The sequence below is a fragment of the Rhinolophus ferrumequinum genome, chromosome 11 (assembly GCF_004115265.2).
Source record: "Rhinolophus ferrumequinum isolate MPI-CBG mRhiFer1 chromosome 11, mRhiFer1_v1.p, whole genome shotgun sequence".
NCBI classification, from domain to species: domain Eukaryota; kingdom Metazoa; phylum Chordata; class Mammalia; order Chiroptera; family Rhinolophidae; genus Rhinolophus; species Rhinolophus ferrumequinum.
The window spans coordinates 74,921,369-74,942,619 of NC_046294.1; the positions used below are offsets into that span (position 1 = coordinate 74,921,369).

General features: G+C 34.1%; 1 protein-coding gene across 6 annotated transcripts in view; it reads left to right on the plus strand.

The window, feature by feature from the left end:
* GRIA4 (glutamate ionotropic receptor AMPA type subunit 4) overlaps nucleotides 1-21,251 on the plus strand; it is a 368,916-nt gene that overhangs the window by 258,691 nt on the left and 88,974 nt on the right. For all 6 annotated transcript variants that reach the window (XR_004424402.1, XM_033120550.1, XM_033120549.1 and 3 more), the window contains exon 6: nucleotides 14,039-14,092. Coding sequence is in view for 5 of the 6 variants with exons in the window: in XM_033120550.1 (XP_032976441.1) it covers nucleotides 14,039-14,092 (54 nt within the window). In the remaining variant the exon portion in view is untranslated. The remainder of the gene's footprint in view (nucleotides 1-14,038; nucleotides 14,093-21,251) is intronic.

The following is a 21,251-nucleotide window of genomic DNA, read 5'->3' on the forward strand; positions in this document are numbered from 1 at the left end:
AGAATCTCATATTGCCTCAGGGACTTTGCTATGAGCGTCCCTTCTTACTGAATAGATGATGATGTGAAAGGCATTAGATAGGTAACTGGAACTAGACTGGCCCTGGGACGTACCATGGATGTATTAATATTTAAGGAATCTAACCAAGTAGTTATCAGAAGATGGGAAGCAGTGACCTTATAGCATGAAATAGATGTTTATCAAAAGGGGAGAGGAAAATGACTCTACAACTAGCTCCCAGATACCTCAAACTGCCTCTTTACCATGTACCTCAAATTTATTTGGTGCCCTTTTTAGCAGCATTCCCACTTTCACTATATGAAAGAAAAGCTCAGTATCCCATTAGACACAGTGTGAATCTCAGATAATCAGCAAACTCAGTGACCTTCCCATATTGTTCGCAAATTAATCAAAAAAATCTACAAGCCATGATTGACTTCTCTGAGGTTTATTGCATCACCAAATGGAAGCCAATAATCCTTCCTCAGGGCACAAACAATTTAAAAGTGGAAAATTCCTCACAAACAGAAATGTTGCTATTTGCACATAAGTGATAAAATGTGGACATGGCCCCAGTTAACTTATTCTAAGTCCAAGGCTGCCTCCTTATCTGGCACCAGCTAAATGATATGTCAGGCCTTGGACAGAATTTTTGACAAATTGCCAATGTTGTGGCAATACTGAGTAACAGATAAAGTCTGTTTATCTAGAGTCTGCATTTACAAATTTTCAGAATTCTCTAAGATAAAGGAATTGTGCTAAATCTAGAACTCTGCATTGTCCACATACACTCCCAAAAATATCTCAGACACTGAATAAAGCGTTGAAAAGAGCCAAAGGCCTAAAGAGCATGCTTCAGCATGTCATAAGTGGTTAAGTCATTCATTATCTTGAAGGAGCATTTTACTAACTGATTAAAACAAAACAAACAAACCAACCCTCAAAAACAGACGTGTAAGAGACAGGAAAGACAAAAAGAAGCACCAAGAGAAAAGGAAAGCTATCTTTTGTTATGTTGGTAGTCATTACAGAAGAGATGTGATCATTGGAGAAAATAGCTTCAGTTATTTGAATCATATAGAGAAGGATTAAGCAGCATGCATTCTGACAATAAGAAAGCCAACAGCAGTAAACAGGACAATTCTGAACTTGATTTCTTATACATTCATTCAACATCTATGTACCAGACATCATTCCAGGCACGGCTGGACTGTACCAAGATGAGTAAAACATGGCCCCTACACTGAGAATGTGTACACTCAAGCTGACAACTCAGAAACATAAATAATTACAAGACAATTTGATGGGTTCAGAAACAAAAATGTATCAGGAACCCGAAAGATGTGTTAACTAAATCTAATCAAAACTGTCAGAAATGCTTCACGGCGGGAAAATACATTTAAATGGAAAATGCACTGTATTTTCCCAGGAACAGAAAAGGGGTGAGGGTATTCCGGACAGAGACTGCTAAGGCAAGGCAGTTGAAAAATGAAAAAGCTCAGAATGTGGAGACGAATTAGATGGGATAAAAACTGGGTAGGGGAACAAAGGTAGAAATTAGACTGGGGCAGTAATCAAAGGTAAAGCTGTAAAGATTGGAGATAGCAGGAATATGGATTCCTTGCACTGTATTAGTTTAGCTATCTGCTTTTGCTGTTGAGATCTTATCTCCATCAGAGGAGGGTGCATGTTTATCATTTACCAGTATATCCCCAGTGATATGAAAGGGTATCAAAAAATAATTGTTAAATAAATGAAAAGTCTGAGTGAGCTACACATGAAGACACGGGCAGGTGATATCTCTTTTCTATGTTTAAGGGAAGAGCACCCAGTAATCAGGAGGTTAGCCCACAATTTAATTGTCTGAGAAGATTTCTTGTCCAGAATATCTCCCCCACCAAAGAGGATGGGCAATCTAGCTTTTCTGAAGTTTGTTGTATAGGCTGAAAAAAGCCCAAGAGTTTCATTTCCATATATTAAAGTAACAATGAGTGAGATAGAAGAGGAACAAATTGGGCACTCAAAAAAATTACTACAGCAGAGAAATCTTATCACCTATTGCCCACACTGCAGTCCTGGCAGAGCTTGCTGTTTTTGCTTCATTACAAAGCTGCTTTTGCATATCGAGCTTTGCTCAGTCAGGAGCTGCAACAAAGTAAGAAGAAACTTAAAACACCTGAGGTTATGTTTAAAAAGAAAAGGTGGATTTTACTTCTTTAATCTTACTTTTTAACTGAATGGATTTGAATATGCCAGTCCCATTATGATGCACTGGTTTTGTTGTTTTCACAGAAAACAGAATCACCTTTACAGATCTCCATCAGACTAGTGCAAATAGAATTAGTGGGAGTTAAAAATGCTGCTCTAATTGTCTCTTAGCAACTATTACCATGGTTGCAGCTATTCCTCATTTTTGTATAAAATTTTTAAGTTAAAATAAAAGGAAAAGTAAAGAAAAAATGGATATAGTTTTTGAAGAAGAAGAAAAATATAGTTGTCAGAATGCAAGTATTTTTATCTTACAATTGGGAATTACAGGATTTGATTGTGTTCAGCTAAACTTGTTTTAGTTATTGCTACAAGAACACTAATTAGAATAGTTTCCACTATTGTTGTAGACACAAACATTTAAAAGCTCAGCTTCTTTAAAAAAGATAAAGCAAAATCTGCTTGATAATTTTAGAGATATAAAATAGATTGGTTTTTCTAGCCTTAAATAGAAAGCAGCTGCATAAACTTATCTACTGTGGCTTAGGGAAAGGTAAGTAATATTCCTCATTAAATAGAAAAGAGAGGAAAACTTATTTCAGTGGAATTTTGCAGGTATTCTTCAAATGTTTAAAAGGCAGTGATTTAACAAAAAAGAAGCAAAATATTCAACAATACTTTTGAGGACACTTTTCTGAGTCTTATAAATATTATAAAAGTATAAATATAAATATATATAAATTATGGAGTATTTATATTAAATGAATTAAATAGTTTAGTACAAAAGTGTACTACCTGCCAGTAAATGAAGTGATGCATCTTTTTAATCACTGGCTTCAGTAAGAAAGGTAATGGAACACATTCACTCCCAATTTTCCCCTTAAGATTCACTACATAATTGTATATGATTTCCCTACTGATGATCTAGATTTTCTGCGAGCTCATATGCAACTGGTGTCCAATTTAAGATCAGATTGTAGAAGGAAATTAAAGTGGTGTCATTTTTACAAAAAAAAAAAAGTAAGTTTCACACAATCACTGGCAAATGGAAGAAAGATCAAGATTGTAAATACATGGGAAATTTATTTTCTATTTTTTAAGTTTTTTCCCCCCAGTGTCATATATATCAAATGATTGTTATATTGTTCCAAAATCCAGGCTTAAATTGTCACTATACTCACTCTATGTCCGTCTTCTAAAAGCACAGCATATATACTAAAAACTTTTTATTTACATTCTATTTTTATAATTAATTTTGTATTTATGTTTGCTGACTGTTATCATAATATAAACTTAGAAGTCAAATATTCTAGTGTATAAAGATATAATAGTATAGATAAGTTGCCGCTAACACAAGAAAAACAAATTTTCTTTTCTCTGCCCAGCCTACCATTTTCTTTTCTTATACATGCACACAACACTTCCATTTACTCATTTATTCTACAAACGTTTATCCCAAACCTGCTAATTTCCAAGCACTGTATATAACGTTAAATCAATTTCAATGCAGCCCTTGAAGGAAGTTCAAATGTAAAGGAAAACAGAAGAGCACAAGCAAATAATATAGCACAATTTGGAAATGTGTAATAAAGATGAAAGTAAATTGTTGAAAGATGAGTCAGAATTCCCCAGGGAAAAGAGCTGTGAAAAAAGGTCATTCAAGGCAAATGACAGGCCCAGAGCAGAGCTCTGGGAGGAAGCCACTTGTGTCCAGAAAGCAAGTGAGGGTGGTTGGAACATCACATGCAGGGGACATGAGAAGATGGTCAAGGCAAATTGAAGACAGGTTATGAAGGACCTTGTACTTTACTTAGTAGTTTTAAATTCATCTTAGCATTTACATTACGTTGGATGTTTTTAAACATGATCTACTTTGTGTTTGAGAATGACAATTCTGATGAAAACATACAGAATGGACTGGAAGTGGTGACTAAAATAGTGTACCAAATGAGCAACGGTCCTTAATCTTTATAATTTATTTTTTACGTGTCATGTATACAATGTGTAACTTCATTTATTTGACATCTATGTGACAAATATTTATTGAGTGCCTATTATAGGCCACACAAATGTCGTAAGCTCAGAAGAAATCGCTGTTCACGGAGCCACTCAATTAACAAACAAATAAATATGTAATACCAAGTAGTGATATGAGATATTATTTACTCAGTGTAGTTATTAAATGTCTACTTTGCCAAACACCATGATACACACTTAACTTAGGTAGTCATAGTCTCTATTATTTTCGTTAAAATTTTGAGAATTTGAACTGATCTAACTGGGGTTGAAAAAAGAAACAAATTTTCTTTCGGCAATTTTAACAGTGTTGTCAGTCATTATGGATAATGGTCTTTAAATTTTGACTGTCCTATGTAAAATATGGGCAAAATACCTACTAGTGAGCTTGTTAAGCAAATATTCCATATCAACATCAAATAGGAGAATCATGTTTATTAGGGAGAGGCATGTTTTTCCTGCCTTTCCTCTCTTATTTATGACCTTTCACTTGTTTGTTTTTAAACATGACTTTGGAGTTAATCATTTGAACAAATGTAAAGAGTTTACTCAGAAAAGTTTTTACTTCCTTATGAAGACAGTTTATCTACTTAACATCTATGTCCTTTCTCTGAATCCATTTCATAGGCACCAGACTCTCTAGTACGGAACTGTTTGAAGTATGACATAACAAATAACTTCAAATGCAAAGAAAATATTCTGCTGAAATAAAAATAAAGAGAATAACTCTGGTGTCATATGTCTTCCATATTTATTTCATCACAATTTCATATGTTGGATATAATTACAATCATACAAATTTAAAACCTCATGATCAAAAAGTTACTAGCTGAAGTTGTTAAATAGTGAGGCGCTATTAAAAAATTATGGACAGAACCTATCTTAAATGTGCCTCAAATGGTTTAGTTGTGCTTTTATGATGGGCAAAGATCATCAACACTGTAAAGAAACAAGAAAGTGTCATTAAAACAACTGAAATGTGAAATGTATGTGAAAGTTAAGGAAAGAGATGACTGAATTGTAATGCTATATAGAAGATGTCCTTAAAGAACCTTTTTTTTCTTTACAATATGTTGTAAATCCTTTTCTGTAGCAACAAATCTACATCATCATTCTTAATGACTGCGCAGAATTTGTCATGATTTCTTTTCTTTCTTTTTTAAGATTTTATTGGGGAAGGGGAACAGGACTTTATTGGGGAAGAGTGTGTACTGCCAGGACTTTTCCAAGTCAATTTTTTGTCCTTTCAATCTTAGTTGCAGGGGGCGCAGCCCACCATCCAGGTTGAGAGACCGCGCTCCAACCAACTGAGCCATCTGGCCATCCAGGAGCTGAGCAGCAGCTCATTGATTTCCTTCTAGTTGCAAAGGGCGGAGCTTGCACTGGTCCATGTGGGAACTGAACCCGCAGACCCACGTTGCCCAGAGCTCGTCCTCTAACCAACTGAGCCTCTCCTTTGTCATGATTTCTTAAACAACCTTTTAAGGCTGTTCTATAGAACTTGGGATTTTAGTGTACATTAGCATATTAAAATCTCTAAGAATTCCTACAGCAAAGAACCCTCTGAAACCTTATTTAACCTATTACTGTGTTTCCCTGAAAATAACATTCACCCAGAAAATAAGCCCTAGCATGATTTTTCAGGATGACATCCCCTGAACATAAGCCCTAATGTGTCTCTGGGAGCAAAACTTAATATAAGACCCAGTCTTATTTTTGGGGAAACACGGTAGATTGGTGCAAAAGTAATTGAGGTTTTTGCAATTATTTTTAACCTTTTAAACCGCTATTACTTTTGCACCAACTTAATATTATCCCCCACAAAAGAGACCACAGAACTTTTTTTTTTTGCAGTCTCCTCGTTGCATTTTATTTGCCTTTTTTCCTTTCTTCCTTTCTCTTTCTTTCATTCTTTTTTTTTTTTTTTTTTTTTTTTTTTTGTGATGATAAGGATGATTGTATTTTTTTGCCACTGATTTGCCAGGATCTCCCTTTTCTTTCCACATCAAGCCGGAGGGTCAGTCTGCATGCTGGCCTCCTCTGCCATGCCACACAGCATAGAGTTATACAAACAAAGAATTTTGGCTAAAATCCAAAAAAACATTACCCAGAAAAAAAAGCAAACTGAGTAATACCCACTCATAGGGGTTCTGTGAAAAGACTCAGGAGTAGCTGTCAGGCTGTTCGAGTTATGATCCTTCCTTTTTGTTGTTTTGCTTTTGATGTACCCCCATTGTACACCAACTGTTATTTTTGCTAACGTAAAAATCTCATCAGATGAAAAAGTAAATGAACAAAATGGCATCTCTGATGTTTAGCAAGATCACCATGACTACCAGAATATTACCCCCTCAAGTTTTCTTTATAACCCAAAAATAAAAATTTATTCTATGACAATATGTCCAATTAGGGACACCTCAAGAAATGAGATATTCTGATTAACAGAAAGTTAACTCTACTACCATTTAAGGAGTTCACATTTTCCAAGAGAATACCATAAAATGTATTTAACACTAAACTCTATTGTATATAGTTTAACGTTTAATTGATCACTTTGAGCTTGTCACACAAATAGAATTATCTATTGGATTAAATTGGATTTGCATCAAATTTAGGCTATGTACTTGAACTGTCATTTTAAATATACACCTAGCAAAGTACAAATTGTATGAAACTGAATCCAAATTACTTAAGCTTTTCTGCTAATTACTTTATTATGGATACATGTATAATTTGCAAACTTAGACTTGGCTGTGTTACATTTGACCTGATAATTCTCCATCTGTGTGACCCTGCCTCAGTCTAGGGCAAAATGGAATTAGGAACACCTTGCATATATGCTGTTATTCAAATAAGCAATATGTTCAGAGAGGAGAGTATTTGAAGGAAAGGAACTGTGTCTTTGTTTCATTATGAGAAATCTAGTTTTTCTCATAAACAAGTTTGACATTCATCAAATATCTAATATGACAGAGAATATCACTCTCACAAGTGTCTGTTTTATTCATTTTGCTCTTATGAAAGATATATTAATATTGGCCATAAATATGTCATTTTTCTGAATTGCTATGGCCTAAGGAAGGCAACAGGATATAGTAATTTAAAAAATATGAAAATTGTAGTCTAAGGACCTGGGCTAGAGTCCCAGCTTCATCACTTAATGACTCCATTTCTTTAATGTGTTTGTTTATGAAAGCAAAGCATTATCCCGCTCCCCCTATATCTCATTAGAATTATTTTTATATTGCTTCTTACAAAAGTCTCTTTAATTAAAGAAGAACATGCTGTTCACTGGTTCTTTCAAGCTGTTATGTGTCTTTCAAATTAATAATTACAAATTCCATAGAATACTTTGTGCCTCTTTGCAAATATTTTAAATCACTAAATTAAAATGCTATTAACTCAAAATGGATCTCTATTAAGAGATGTTCATAGTTAACTTGATGATAATTATAATGTTATTCAAGCTTTTTGGATATAGAATTTTCAAACCATCATAATTTTCAGAGAGAAGGAGATACAGGTGTATTCTACAATGTGCTTTTCTGCGGCTATTGGCAGTTACACAACAGGATGGAGTGTTATGGAGTGGGAATTAAACACCTGAATTTCAGCTCTTGCTTTTCACTCATAGTTCTAGACCCTATTCAAATCCTATCTCTTGTAAGGCCCTCAGTGGGGGAGAGGTGTATATAAAGTTATCTACAATCTGTGATCTGAAAGGATAAAACCGAAGACAACAAAATGTTTTAACACTTGGAATAAAGTCAAAGAAAGAAACAATAGCAAACCAGTGTTAAAAATGGGTGTCTTTAATGTACATAAGACAGTATGAAGCAGAAAATCATGTGTCAGGAAAATAAAGAATTTATTAAATAAAGATACTAGTTCATTCCTAATTCCCTATGTAAGAGAATAAACCATTTTTTATCTAAATTTAGATATCTAAATCAAAGTATGGTGTTTTTTTGTTTTTTTTGTTTTTTTTTAATTTTATTTTTTAAATTTATTGGGGTGACAATTGTTAGTAAAATTACATAGATTTCAGGTGTGCAATTCTGTATCACATCATCCATAAATCACACTGTGTGTTCACCACCCAGAGTCAGCTCCCCTTCCATCACCATACATTTGATCCCCCTCACCCTCATCCGCCACCCCCCAACAAAGTATGGTGTTTTATGCAACTTGAGTTCTTGATTATACCTAGAGATTAGGGACTCAGAACACAACATAGGTATGTTATACCACAGAGATGAAAAACTTGGGACACTTACCCGAAATGTGTTTTTTACATTATCAATTTCATTGGCACATTGGTAATTTTTTCTGTTTTTTTTTTTTTTTTTTAATTTGGAGATTGTCTTAGTTTGGTTCTGCCCAGAAGCAGACCTAAAAACAAGGATTTATGTGTCATCAGTTGGTTTGGTAGGTGAAGAACATGCTGGAAGCAGAGTGAAGAATTGCAATTAATAAAAGGAGCATTTCTCTAACGAATTACTATGTGGATGACAGGGCTTAATCTTATTTGAAATTAATGTAAACTAATTACGGGAGGTAGTGTAGAACATACATGTCAGAATCATCTCACACGTAAGGGCAAGGGAGTTGGAGTATTGAGGCACAAGCTCCTGTCAGTCATTGTATGAGGGTGACTGGGGAGGAGGTCATTGATCCTCTGGCACTTCTGACCTGGTCTCCCCCCACCACTCCACCCCCAAGGGCAAAGTGGGCTCTAGACATCAGAGAAGACCCTGCATCCCGGAAATTCATGTGCTGGCAGTGAGAAGGTGAGCGAATATGCATTGCAATGGTAAAAGGAAAGACATAGAAAGGCCATCAGGAGTGTCTCTTACAGCGACTGATGATATAGACATAGCACTTTAAGTCTGTACAAGACTCTAGAGCCCAAAGAACTCTACCCCCAACATTTTTGAGTGGTCGTCAGTCAGCCTCTGGGAACTTCCAGAGAGATCACTATTTTGAGAGGTAGCCACTCACTTTATGGGCAACTCTCTTCGCCTCTCTTTCCCCTAAAACAGAGTTTGTCTTTTTATAATTTCTAATGTCTCCACTTATAAAAGAAAATATAAAATACATGCACACTGTATGCGCGCGCGCGCGCGTGTGTGTGTGTGTGTGTGTGTGTACCTCTTTTTCTTAAAATATTTGATGAGCGCTCTCGTCTCTGTCTTCTTAAATCTCTTCTCACACTAAACAGCCTCAGTTCTTTTTGGTCTGAGGTTCTTTATTTTCCTCTCTCCATCTGGGCATCACATCCTTCAGAACTGAAGCCCTTCTGCTATCTCACAAGGTTGTAATTTAAGTCTGCAGCTTGTTTGCAAAAGCCCCTTGCCTTGTGTTTTTCTTTTTATGGAACTGAAGAAAACTGACTAAACTAAAGTTTTTATGTTTGTAATATTTTGAAGCATCTTAAAAATCGCATTCAGGGGACATTTGGGAGTTTGAAATTTCCATAGGAAAAAACGATTAGTAAGAGTGACTGCCCTCATTACAATAAGTTTCCATCATTTATCAGGCATCAGGTCCCTAACACCACCAAATATGTCGTGCTATTTTCTCCATGTCATTGAATTCTATGGAACGTGATAACAACTGGGAGAGGAATTTACAGTTGACTTAGAAAATCAATTTAAAAGGAAAACCAAAATCATTCATACTCAAATGTGCCATTGCAGATCTTTAGCTTAAAGATGGTGCTCAATATAACAATTGCAGCTTCATAATAATAGTTCCAGGTTAAAATATATCAGCTCTTATCTTGAAAGACCCTGAGTGCTTTATAAACCATTGATACATAAAGGATTAACATAAAATCTAATTGTGGATTGAAGACCAAATTCTATTCATTTGGAGTCTCAAATTGATGATACTATACTAGTGTTTGTGATATTTATATTCTCATTAACTTCTTATTCATCCAATCAATATTTATTTAGCAGCTATTCTTTAAAAACTACCTCGTTCAACCAACAAAATGATACCACTTCTCCGCTCTTCCTTTCCTCTGCTCTGTATTGCAGTCATTTCTGTTTGAGTCTTATCCCCTTATGAGATAATAAACATCCTGTAACAGCAATACTAACTTAGTTATCTTTATAATCCCTGAATCTCCTAACCTCAAACTATACAAAGGAGACATTTATTGAACTAAATTTATTTGAAGATGAAGGTAAGATGGAAAAGTGTCCTGGATTTGTTTTTCCCAAATTTTAATAAATGCATAAAGATTTAAAAGTCACACTTGTAGAAATTGATTATACCATAATTTGTTAATAAAAGAACTGCAGTTATGGCATCTGACACCTACCTTACTAATATACCAGTACATAGGCCTGATTTTAGAACTGAATCATTTGACCAAGACCATGGATATTCCTAAACAACTGTTTACTTCCTAAAAAAATAAATAAGACAAAGTAATTAAAGGAACCAATTAATCACTTTTCCTAAGTGTTTCAGTCTTGTAAAGATTTCAAAGGGCTCCTTTGAAAGTGTATGATCAGTGTAACGTGTATGTCTTTCCTAACCCATTCTTTAGAACTCTACTTCAGACATTTGATCATTATTCTTTCTCTAGTTTCATCTTCTGTTTCTTTTAAGAAGATAAAAAGAATGGAGATGCAGATTTTCTACGCCTACATTTTTCTGTCTTTATGAAGGGTCATAATTAATCATTACAACCAGGCTCACCCTAGGCATTGTTTTCCCTTGACAACTTGGCCAAAACACCCAAATGAAGGTAGCGCTATTTTATATTCATATCATTCACCTCAAGCTATTTCTTTCTCCTCTTTATAAAAGAATAGCATTAGATATACAGAGACACGTGTGTTCTTCATCCAAATTCAAGTCACTCAGACTTAATTTTTTTAATGAGATAGTCTTTATTTTAGTTGAGATGATGAAAGCCACGTAAAACAACAACCATGATGTCAATTCCACGTAATCATTTTTGTTTTTATTAAATAAATGACACTCTAGGTATAGGATACTTTACTATGGAGCATAAATTGGATTTTTTTCACAGAGAAACTTCCATCTAGTGGTGGGTGTTTGGCAGAGGAACCAAGATATTGCCTTAAACTATAGCCACCCTACGTCAGGGTGGTGAGTGTTCAAAGGCAATGAGACCTTTGCAACAGTGTGTGCAGCATATTTGTTTTTTTCCCAGCCAGGATCTGGCTCAGCAAAATGTGGTGTTCTTTCTAGCATCACTAGCCAGGTAAATAAATCTGCAGATCACTGCTCCCTGAGGCCCTCAGTTCCCACAATATTGATGCATATCAAGCTCTGCAAGGCCTTTTCTGCCAGGATTTTTGTCACTTTCAGTTCTTTGTGGTTTCTATAAGTCGTCAGCCCTTGAAAATGTATTACATAAGCTTTAATTTATTACATTTATTTGGTTGGCAATCAGGAACTGACTGATTTCTTTATGGAGACACCTACTGCAGAATTTCCACTGGCCCCACATCTTTTGAACATTTATAAGTGTTTACACCTTTAAATGAATTTTAAAGAAAGCAGAGATAATTGAGGCTACACAGAAATCACAAGCTGAGGGTGCTGAGAAAGAAGAGGCAAGATGAGTATGGAAGCCTAAAGAGTGTGCAAAAATGGCTTAAATAACCACATCAGAGAAAGTTATAGTGAAACAGTGAGAGATAAATAATGGATAGCCCAGTGGCAACAATGCCTACTAAAGTCAAATAGTAGGAATCTCTAGTAAACTCAATTATAGTATGAAGTTTACCAACTGAGTACCAACCATCCTGTTCCTTGATAATTGCCTTTTGCACAAACTGTAGCTGAGATCCCCCCAAAATAAGAGTGCCCAAGCCTACTCTTCCCATACTAAATCATTTGGGTTTGGATTACCCACTATGATGACAAATGAATCTCTTTCTTTACTGAGCTTTCTTTATAATCCCATCTATTTATTGCTTGTCCTCATCTTTACGGTGAGATTGCCAGGGAAATTCAGTTTTAGATAAACTGTAGATGATATAAATCTGACAATATGAAACATGTAGAAATGCTATGTACAATGCATAGCTAAGCTTCCAAGAAAGTAAAGAAAATCTTCAGAATAGAAGGTGACTGAGCTAAATGAAGTTGCTAGGTTGGGTAGCCTGGCTGGGGATTTAATGCTCACCCAAGAACAGAACTTTGAGCTCAATCAAGGCAATAAATTATACCTTAGATACCATATTAAGCTGGACTATTGAAGGGTAATACCCCAATAAAAGAGAAGAATAGAAGAAAATCTACTACCAGTACCTGCACAAGGAATCAACTAAGTGTTTTCTGTCTTGGCTTGGGCTTAGTTTGATGAGGGAGATATCGTCTATGAGAATTTGTCATCACAACCTTCTTTAGACAGACTGTATTTTGAATTTATACCATACACTGTGATCTGGAAATCTGGAAACTGAGAAATTATCATGAAAGTGGCCCTGGGCTAGTGACAGCAACGTTGCAGTATTTGTTAGAAGCAAACACAAAACGTCTTTGAAGAGATATTGGTGGAGAATATTCCAGAATTGTTGAAGGCAATCCTCATAGTCAGGAACCACAACAAATTCTGAACCATCCATAAACAAAAAGTAAAGAGTAAAAATCCAAATTTATGGTAGTAAAACTACACAAACTTAAAGACAAAGAGAAGTCTTAAGTGTAATCAAACAGAAAACATGAGTTAAGCAGTGGTTCCATTTCACTGATAGCCATGTTTGCAAAACTCTTCCAGCACAATTCATATGTTCTGGATTTAAATAGGGTTTCCCTGTATTTCATACACGAGTCACTAATTTACAAAGAAATATTTTTAGAGGATATTAAAATGCTAAAAGCAATTTAATTTTTTTCTTTGATGACAAAAGTACATGAAAATCTTATATTGTATTTTTACCTTTGAGTACACTAGTTACAAAGCTGCTCATTAGTAACTACCATTAGATTTTTTTTCCTGTTGAAGGAAATTTTCCATTTTACAGAAAATAAGAGTTTTAATTACTAATGCAAAAATAAATTTATACAATTTTTAAATCCCATTATTTCTTTTTCTTCAAATTTCTGAGTTTCTAACTTCCTAAAAATTCCTAAAAACATTCTTAGAGGGGAAAAAAAGGAATCTAGCAGAGAGAAAGTCTCCTGGTGATATTTTGTCGTTATTTTTATTAGAAGAAAATATTGTTGTATCCATATGTAGGTGAAAATTAAGTATTCTGTGGTATCAGAGGTGTCTAAAAACAGAAAAATCTTGCTTGCTGCTCACAACAAAAATCCAATCTACTCACAGAAAATCATTCTTACCAGTCAAAGACACCTAACAGTTTATTGTGCATTTCAATAAATCATCAGTAAATTATGTACATCTAAATTCTTTGGACCAAAATCACTTTAAGTTTCTTATGTTTATATGTATGTGTACATATATGCAGTTATATTAGTTTGTTTTATACTATTGGTTTGTTTTATAACTTTGTCGTTCTCTTTGAAGGGATTGTAGCATAGTAATTTTCTGACACAGGTCTAGTGAAATAATTGGTCATTTATATATACAGTGATTGAAATTAGAGGGATTTTTTTTTTTACTTTAACCACTTAATTTTTAACATGGCTTATAAATTTCTTCTAATTAGGATAAATCACTTTTACAAGGATAATTATATCTATTTCTCATCATGTCTCCACAAGGAATTATGCTCAATAGTTAAAATTCTAGTTTTAAAAAATATAATCATTCAGTAAAGTTAAATTGGTTTTCTCTTATTTCCTTATATCTTCACAGATTGTAAGTGTTGGAAAGCATGTTAAAGGCTACCATTATATCATTGCAAATTTGGTAAGAACTCTTTATTTTCTATTTTTCATAAGAATTTCTCAGGCATTCAAGATTATTTCAACTGTGCCTTAATTACTAAGCATTTTATAACATAGGATAATGTTATAGGATAATATTTTTATTACAATGATCATTAATTGCTCATGTAGAATTCAGTATAGTTTGATGCAGGTTAGTTTGCTATCTGCTGAAGTGACCTTTAAAACTAATTACAATGTTTGCTTTACTATGATATCATTTGGCAAATTAAGTAATGGCCTTTTCTCTGTGTAAATGATAAATGTGCCACTCTGTGAATAAAGATTGCCAGTGCTTAGCAGTATTACCAGAGTGATGGAAACTGATGACTCATGTTCTCTAATTTTAAGAAAAACAAGATTGAAATGGCTATTTAAGGAAGTCTTTTGATTGTGAGTAATTCAAACTTTGCTTAATTATGTCAACTTTTCACATATTAAATACAGTTCGTTATTGAACAAGATACATATATTTGTACAAAATTCTTAAAAGCCTAAGGAAAGTCCTTTTGGATTTTTTGGCAAGGGTCACTAGGTATTTCTTATTAACTTTGCAGTGTAGGGGGTACACTAGCCATGCAGAGCGCCATTCTCCATGCTTTATTGGAGTACCATCTGCCCAAGGGCTTGAACTCAAAAGTGGTTTATCTTAAAGAAGTTCAGAATGTTTTATCTTTTTTATCTTTCCCCACCACATATTTCTTTGGTGAGGATCTTGTGCTTGAAGAAGGAAAGGAACCAAAGGCCACAAAAGAGATTGAGATGCAGTCCTGTCATGTAGCAAGTGGCCCAACACACTTTGAGAAAGGAATTTTCAGTCTTTATTGAACTGGTTTCGTTATGGTGTAGAGATATTAAAATGCAGCAGTAGACTGTGAATTCTTATTGCATTGTGTTTCTTGAATAAAGTACAATTATGCTACTTAATGGAGTAGCATGAAAATACTAAGAAATTTTTATTTGTCTTTTCCATTACTTTTAGAAGGCCCATAGTCTGGATGTTTTAATATATTTTGTTTTATATATATAGCTTAAAGTTAATATATTCTGGTATCACTATAAGAGAAAAATAACCTTATGTTTTTTGGAATGTCTGCATTCACAATGACATTATATAAGGAGATTCTAGCAAACAGAAGGATTTGACATCTATTCTTTCCAAATGATAGAATTGAGAAAAAAAAAAAAAGTCAACATGTTATAGACTGTCATGCCAGAAATGAACTGCTGACATTGATGATTCATTTGAAAAGAATTAATGGTTATAAAATTCTAATGGGTATCACAGCCTGTCTTAAACAGCCCTAGTATATGGCAGCATACTTAAGTTATCTTTATGACTAAGTAACAACATAGGAAGTAGAAAAAAATTTTGCTTGTATGAGGGAATACAATCATCACACTCACTAAAAATAACCAATCTTTTACCACATGTAGTTGATATTAATGTAACACTTGACTTGGCCAGTAACTCATGCATATGTATCTACATTATAATGTATTAATATGGATTCTATTGACTTATTCATTTACCCCTAGATAACTGTGATTTTCAAAATGATAGTCACTTTTGTTTCATTGGGCTAATCAACAGCTATTTCTTGAGAACTATATGCATAGGTTTCCCTAGTGTGAAATAAATCCAGTTTATTATTATTGTTGTTATTATTATTATTATAGTTTTTATTATTATTATTATTATTATTATTATTATTATTATAGTTACTGTTGAAAAACTGAATGATTTTCCCCTAAGGTCAGGAACAATGCAAGGATGTCCCTCTCATCATTTTGATCAAATATGGTATGAAGTTTCTAGCTAAGGATACTGGGCAAGAAAATAAATAAAAGGGATCTAGATTGAGAAAGAAGATTTTTATGTATAGAAAATTCTAAGGAATCTAATAAAAAGCTATGAAAACTAATAAACGGATTCAGCAGAGTTGTAGGATGTAAGGTCAATATACAAAAAATCATGTATTTCTATACACTAGCAACAAACATTCTGAAAGTTAAGAAAATAATTCCATTTATAACTTACAATTTCAATTTACAATTAATGGAGAATTGCTATTTACCCAACTCATCAAGACTGATTTAGTTGGAGAGACCAAGATGGAGACATAGGAATTTTCTGGACATCTTTCCTCCCATACATGGAGCAATGCTCCTGAGAGAAATGCAGAGAAACTGAGAGAAATTACTCCTACACATCAAGCAATTAAGAAAATACCTATGTCAGAATGGGTAGGAAAGGCTGAGACACATTCTGTCCACAAACACTATTCCTGGCATGATGCCAAACAATCTGGAGGGACTCCCCAGCTCCCAGCATCTGCATGAGGAGTAAGAATTTGAACCACACCTTTAACACTCCAGCTTTCAAGGCTGCCACTCACCAGACACGACCCCTCCTCCCCAACATTTAGCTATGAAAGCCAATGGGACATGTGTCCATAAGACCCACAGGATTATAGAAAATAAGGGGGCCATTCTTAATGGCCACATGAGCACTTGTTATGACTATCCTCACAAACAGAAGAGGCAAAAATACCCATTTCCCAATCTTTTCCTGGAAGAGGGTTGACTGTATACTTTGCAACCGGCTGCCTGACAGTCCATTTTCAAGGTTCTAGCTGCGCACATCTAGGGGTTGTCTGTGATCCTCCACGGAGCCCAGGGGAACTGAGCTGGTGGGCATTTCTTCCACATTCTCCCTCTAGCTTGCTCCAACTGTAAAGCCACCTTGCCAACATTGCCAACATGTCTCTTGTATACATACTTGGCATCTCACTTTTTGCTGATGCTGCCCAAAAGACAACCTGATCTGATAGCCAAATGAGCTTGCATTCACAAGTCCCACAGGACTGTAGCAAACAATGAAGCATTTCTTAACAGATGTGCATGAGAGTACTTGACAAGGCTATACCCCAAGGGCTCAGTATAGAGGAAACAGACAAAATGCCCTTTTTCCAATCTTTCCTTAAATGGATTTGACTACATACTTTACTTTGCAGCTTGTAAAGGGTCAGGCTTATAATCACCTGCATCTAAGTGCTTACTGTGATCCTCTCCTTTAGTTCACTGACAGGCCTTGGCACAGCCTCAAATACTGGGAGTAACTAAAAACAAAGCAGGCAGCTTGGGCAATCACACGGGTTTTAAAGAAAACTAGGAGATTAATCCGGACTGGATTACCCAAAAGAGAGTTCAAAATAACAGTCATAAAAATACTTCCTGATGTCAGAAGAACAACACACAAACAAAATGAGAATTTCAACAAAGAGATAGAAAATATAAAAATGTACTAAAGAGAAATTATGAAGCTGAAGAATATAACTGAACTGCAAAATTCAATATAGGCTTCAACAGCTGATTAGATTAAGTGGAAGAAAAGATTCACTAATTTGAAGACAGAGGAGTGAAATTCAATCAGAGAAGCAAAAAGAAAATAATGGAAAAAAGTAAAGATAGCTTAAGGGACTTTTGATACACCATCAATGGATCAATATGTGTGTTATAGTAGTCCCAGAAGGAGAAGAGAGAAAGAAAAGGGCAGGAAAGCTTGATTCAAGAAATAATGGCTGAAAACTTTCCAAACCTGAGAAAAGAAACACACATCCAGATCCATGAAGACCAAAAAATACCAAATGAGCTGAAACTAAAGAGACACACAGACTGAGACACATTATAATTAAATTGTCAATTAAAACAAAGAGAGAATTTTAAAATAAGCAAGAGAAAAGCAACTTGTTCTGCACAAGGGAACCACTATAAGACTATCTCTATTTTTCAGCAGAAGTTTTATAAGCAAGAAGGAAATGGGGCCATATATTCAAAGTGCTAGTAGAAAAAAACTGCCAGCCAAGAGTACTCTATCTGGCAAAGTTGTCCTTCATAATTGAAGGAGAAATAAAGAATTTTCCAGGCAAACAAAATCTGAAAGAGCTGATCACCATAAGTGGTCTCACAAAAAAAAAAAAAGGTCAATATTTCAAGCTGAAATAAAAGGACATAAATCAAAAAAGAAAGAAAAGAAAACATGAAAGTATAAAATGCATTAGTAAACTGAAACTAAAATAATATTAAATGTCAACTGTAATGGAAAATAAATTTTTTAAACTCACTGGAAAAGATAAATATACATACAAATTCAGAATACCCCAAAATTGTAATGGTGGTGGGAAAATCACTTCTAACTTTAACATAAAGGTTAAAAGACAAAAGCATTAAAAATAATCATAACTATATAATTTCTAAATGGGTACACAATATAAAAAGATGTAAATTATGACATCAAAAACAAAAAACGTGGGAGGGAATGTGTAAAATTGTAGAGCTCTTGTATATATTCAAAGTTTAGTTGTTTTTAGCTTAAAATAGACAGTTATCACTAGAAGATATTTTATGTAAGCCTCATGATAGCCACAAAGCAAAAATGTATAGTAGAAACACAAAAGATGAAGAGAAAGAATCAAAACATACCACTACAGAAAATCATCAAATCACAAAAGAAGAGAACAAGAAAGGAACAAAGCGCTCACAAATTAGCTGGGAAACAATTAACAAAATGTCAATAGTAAGTCCTTTCCTATCAATAACCATTTAAATGTAAACTACATTCTCCTATTAAAAGACATAGAGTGGCTGAATGGATGAAAAAAAGAAGACCCAACTATATGCTGACTACAAGAGATTATTTCAGATTTAAGGACACACATAGACTGAAAGTGAAGGAATGGAGAAAAGACAGTCAATACAAAGGGAAACTGAGGAAAGAAGGAGTTTCGATACTTATATCAGACAAAATTGGCTTTAAGCCAAAACTAACAAGAGATAAAGAAGGTCATTTATAATGAGAAAGAGTCAATTCATCAATAGAATATAACATTTGTAAATACATTATGTGCCCAACATTGGAGCACCTAAATATATAAAGCAAATATTATCAGACCTGAAAACAGAAAAAGCTAGCAATACAATAATAGGAAACTTCAGTATTCTATTTTCAACAATAGATATATAACTGAGACAGAATATATCAATAAGAAAGCACTGGACTTAAACTACTTGTTAGATCATATAGTCCTACAGGCATCTGCAGAATATTCCATCCAACAGCAGCAGAATATATTCTTCTGAAATGCACATGGAACATTCTCCAGGATAGATTACATGTTAAATCACAAGACAACCCTTAATCAATTTTAGAAGTCTGAAGTCATATCAAGTGTCATTTCTGAACACAGAGGTTTGAAACTAGAAATCAACTACAAGAAAAAAACAGTAACATCTACAAATATGTGGAGATCAAGCAAATGCTCCTAACAACTAGTGAGTCAAAGAAATCAGGATAAATCAAAAAATACTTTGAGGAAAATTAAATTGAAAACATAACATATCAGAACATATGGAATGCAGCAAAAGCAGTTCCAACATGGAATTTTATAGCAATAAATACTTACATTAACAAAAAAGAGAGATGGCAAAGAAACAACCTAACTTTACACCTCAGGAACTAAAAACAATTAAATGAAATAAGCCCAAAGTTAGTAGAAGGAAGGAAATAAAAATCAGATTGAAAATAAATGAAATACAGACTAAAAAGATAATGGAAATGATAAATGAAAATAAGAGCTGTTTTTTTGAAAAGATAAACAAGATTAACAAACCTTTAGCTAAACTAAGAAAAAAGAGAGAAGACAAATAAAATCAGAAAAGTATGAGGATGCATTACAACTGCTACAAGGTATACAAATACTAAGGATCATCAGAAAGTACTGTGCCCAATTATACACTGACAAACTCGATAACCTAGAAGAAATGGATAAATTCCCAGAAACATACAATCAACCAAGCATGAATTTTGATAAAAATGAAAATCTGAACAGACCAACAAATAAGGAGTTTGAATTAGTAATAAAAATACTCCCAACAGCGTGGCCAGTTTTCTCAGTGGTTAGAGAGCAGTGCTTAGAGTGCAGTGCTCATAACACCAAGGTCACCAGTTTGATTCCCACATAGGACAGTGAGCTGCGCCCTCCACAAGTAGATTGAAAACAACGACTTGACATGGAGCTGATGAGTCCTAGAAAAACACACTGTTCCCAATATTCCCCAATAAAAACAAACAAACAACAACAACAAAAAAACTCCCAACAAAATGTCCAGGACAAGATGGCTTCATGGGTAAATACTACAAAATATTTAAAAAATAATTAAAACCATACTTTTAAAATTACTCCAATAAATAGAAGAGGGTGGAATGCCTCCAAACTCATTTTACAAGGCCTGTATTACCCTGATAGTAAAGCCAGACAAGGACAACACAAAAAAAATAAATTACAGGCTGATATCCCTAATGAATATTGATGCAAAAATCCTCAACAAAAATTCAACAATACATTAAAAGGATCATACCACCTAAATAGCATGAGCTGTGTGCCTCATGTCTAAGAGGACAGACATGTCCCTGCCCCTGATTCTTGAAAATTTTCTGTGATTATCATTGCCACTACCATTAATAATTGCACATTAAGGATGTGTAAAATTTATAAGAAATTTATAAGTACTATTGCTGCAATATTTCTTTCCTACCACATTTCCCCGAAAATAAGACCTACCTGGACCATCAGCTCTAATGCATCTTTTGGAGCAAAAATTAATATAAGACCCAGTCTTATTTTAATATAAGACCCAGTCTTGTATTATATATTATATATTATATATAAGACTGGGTCTTATATAATATAATATAATATAATATAATATAATATAATATAATATAATATAATATAAGACTGGGTATCATATCATATCACATAATACCAGGTATAATATAATATAATATAATATAATATAATATAATATAATATAATATAATATAATAAACACTGGGTCTTATATTAATTTTTGCTCCAAAAGATGCATTAGAGCTGATGGTCTTATTTTGAAGGAAACACGGTGTGTCCCGTTTGTGATTTGTATGTGGGTATATGTATGTATTATTTAGACATACCCATCATCTAGAGGTACTGATGAAAGCACATGGTATGTCAATAGGTTAAGCTGTGTTCTAGAAATGATCAAGAAATGTAAAGGCAGGAAAACTTTATCTATCTGTTGGTTCACTGTAGTCTGTT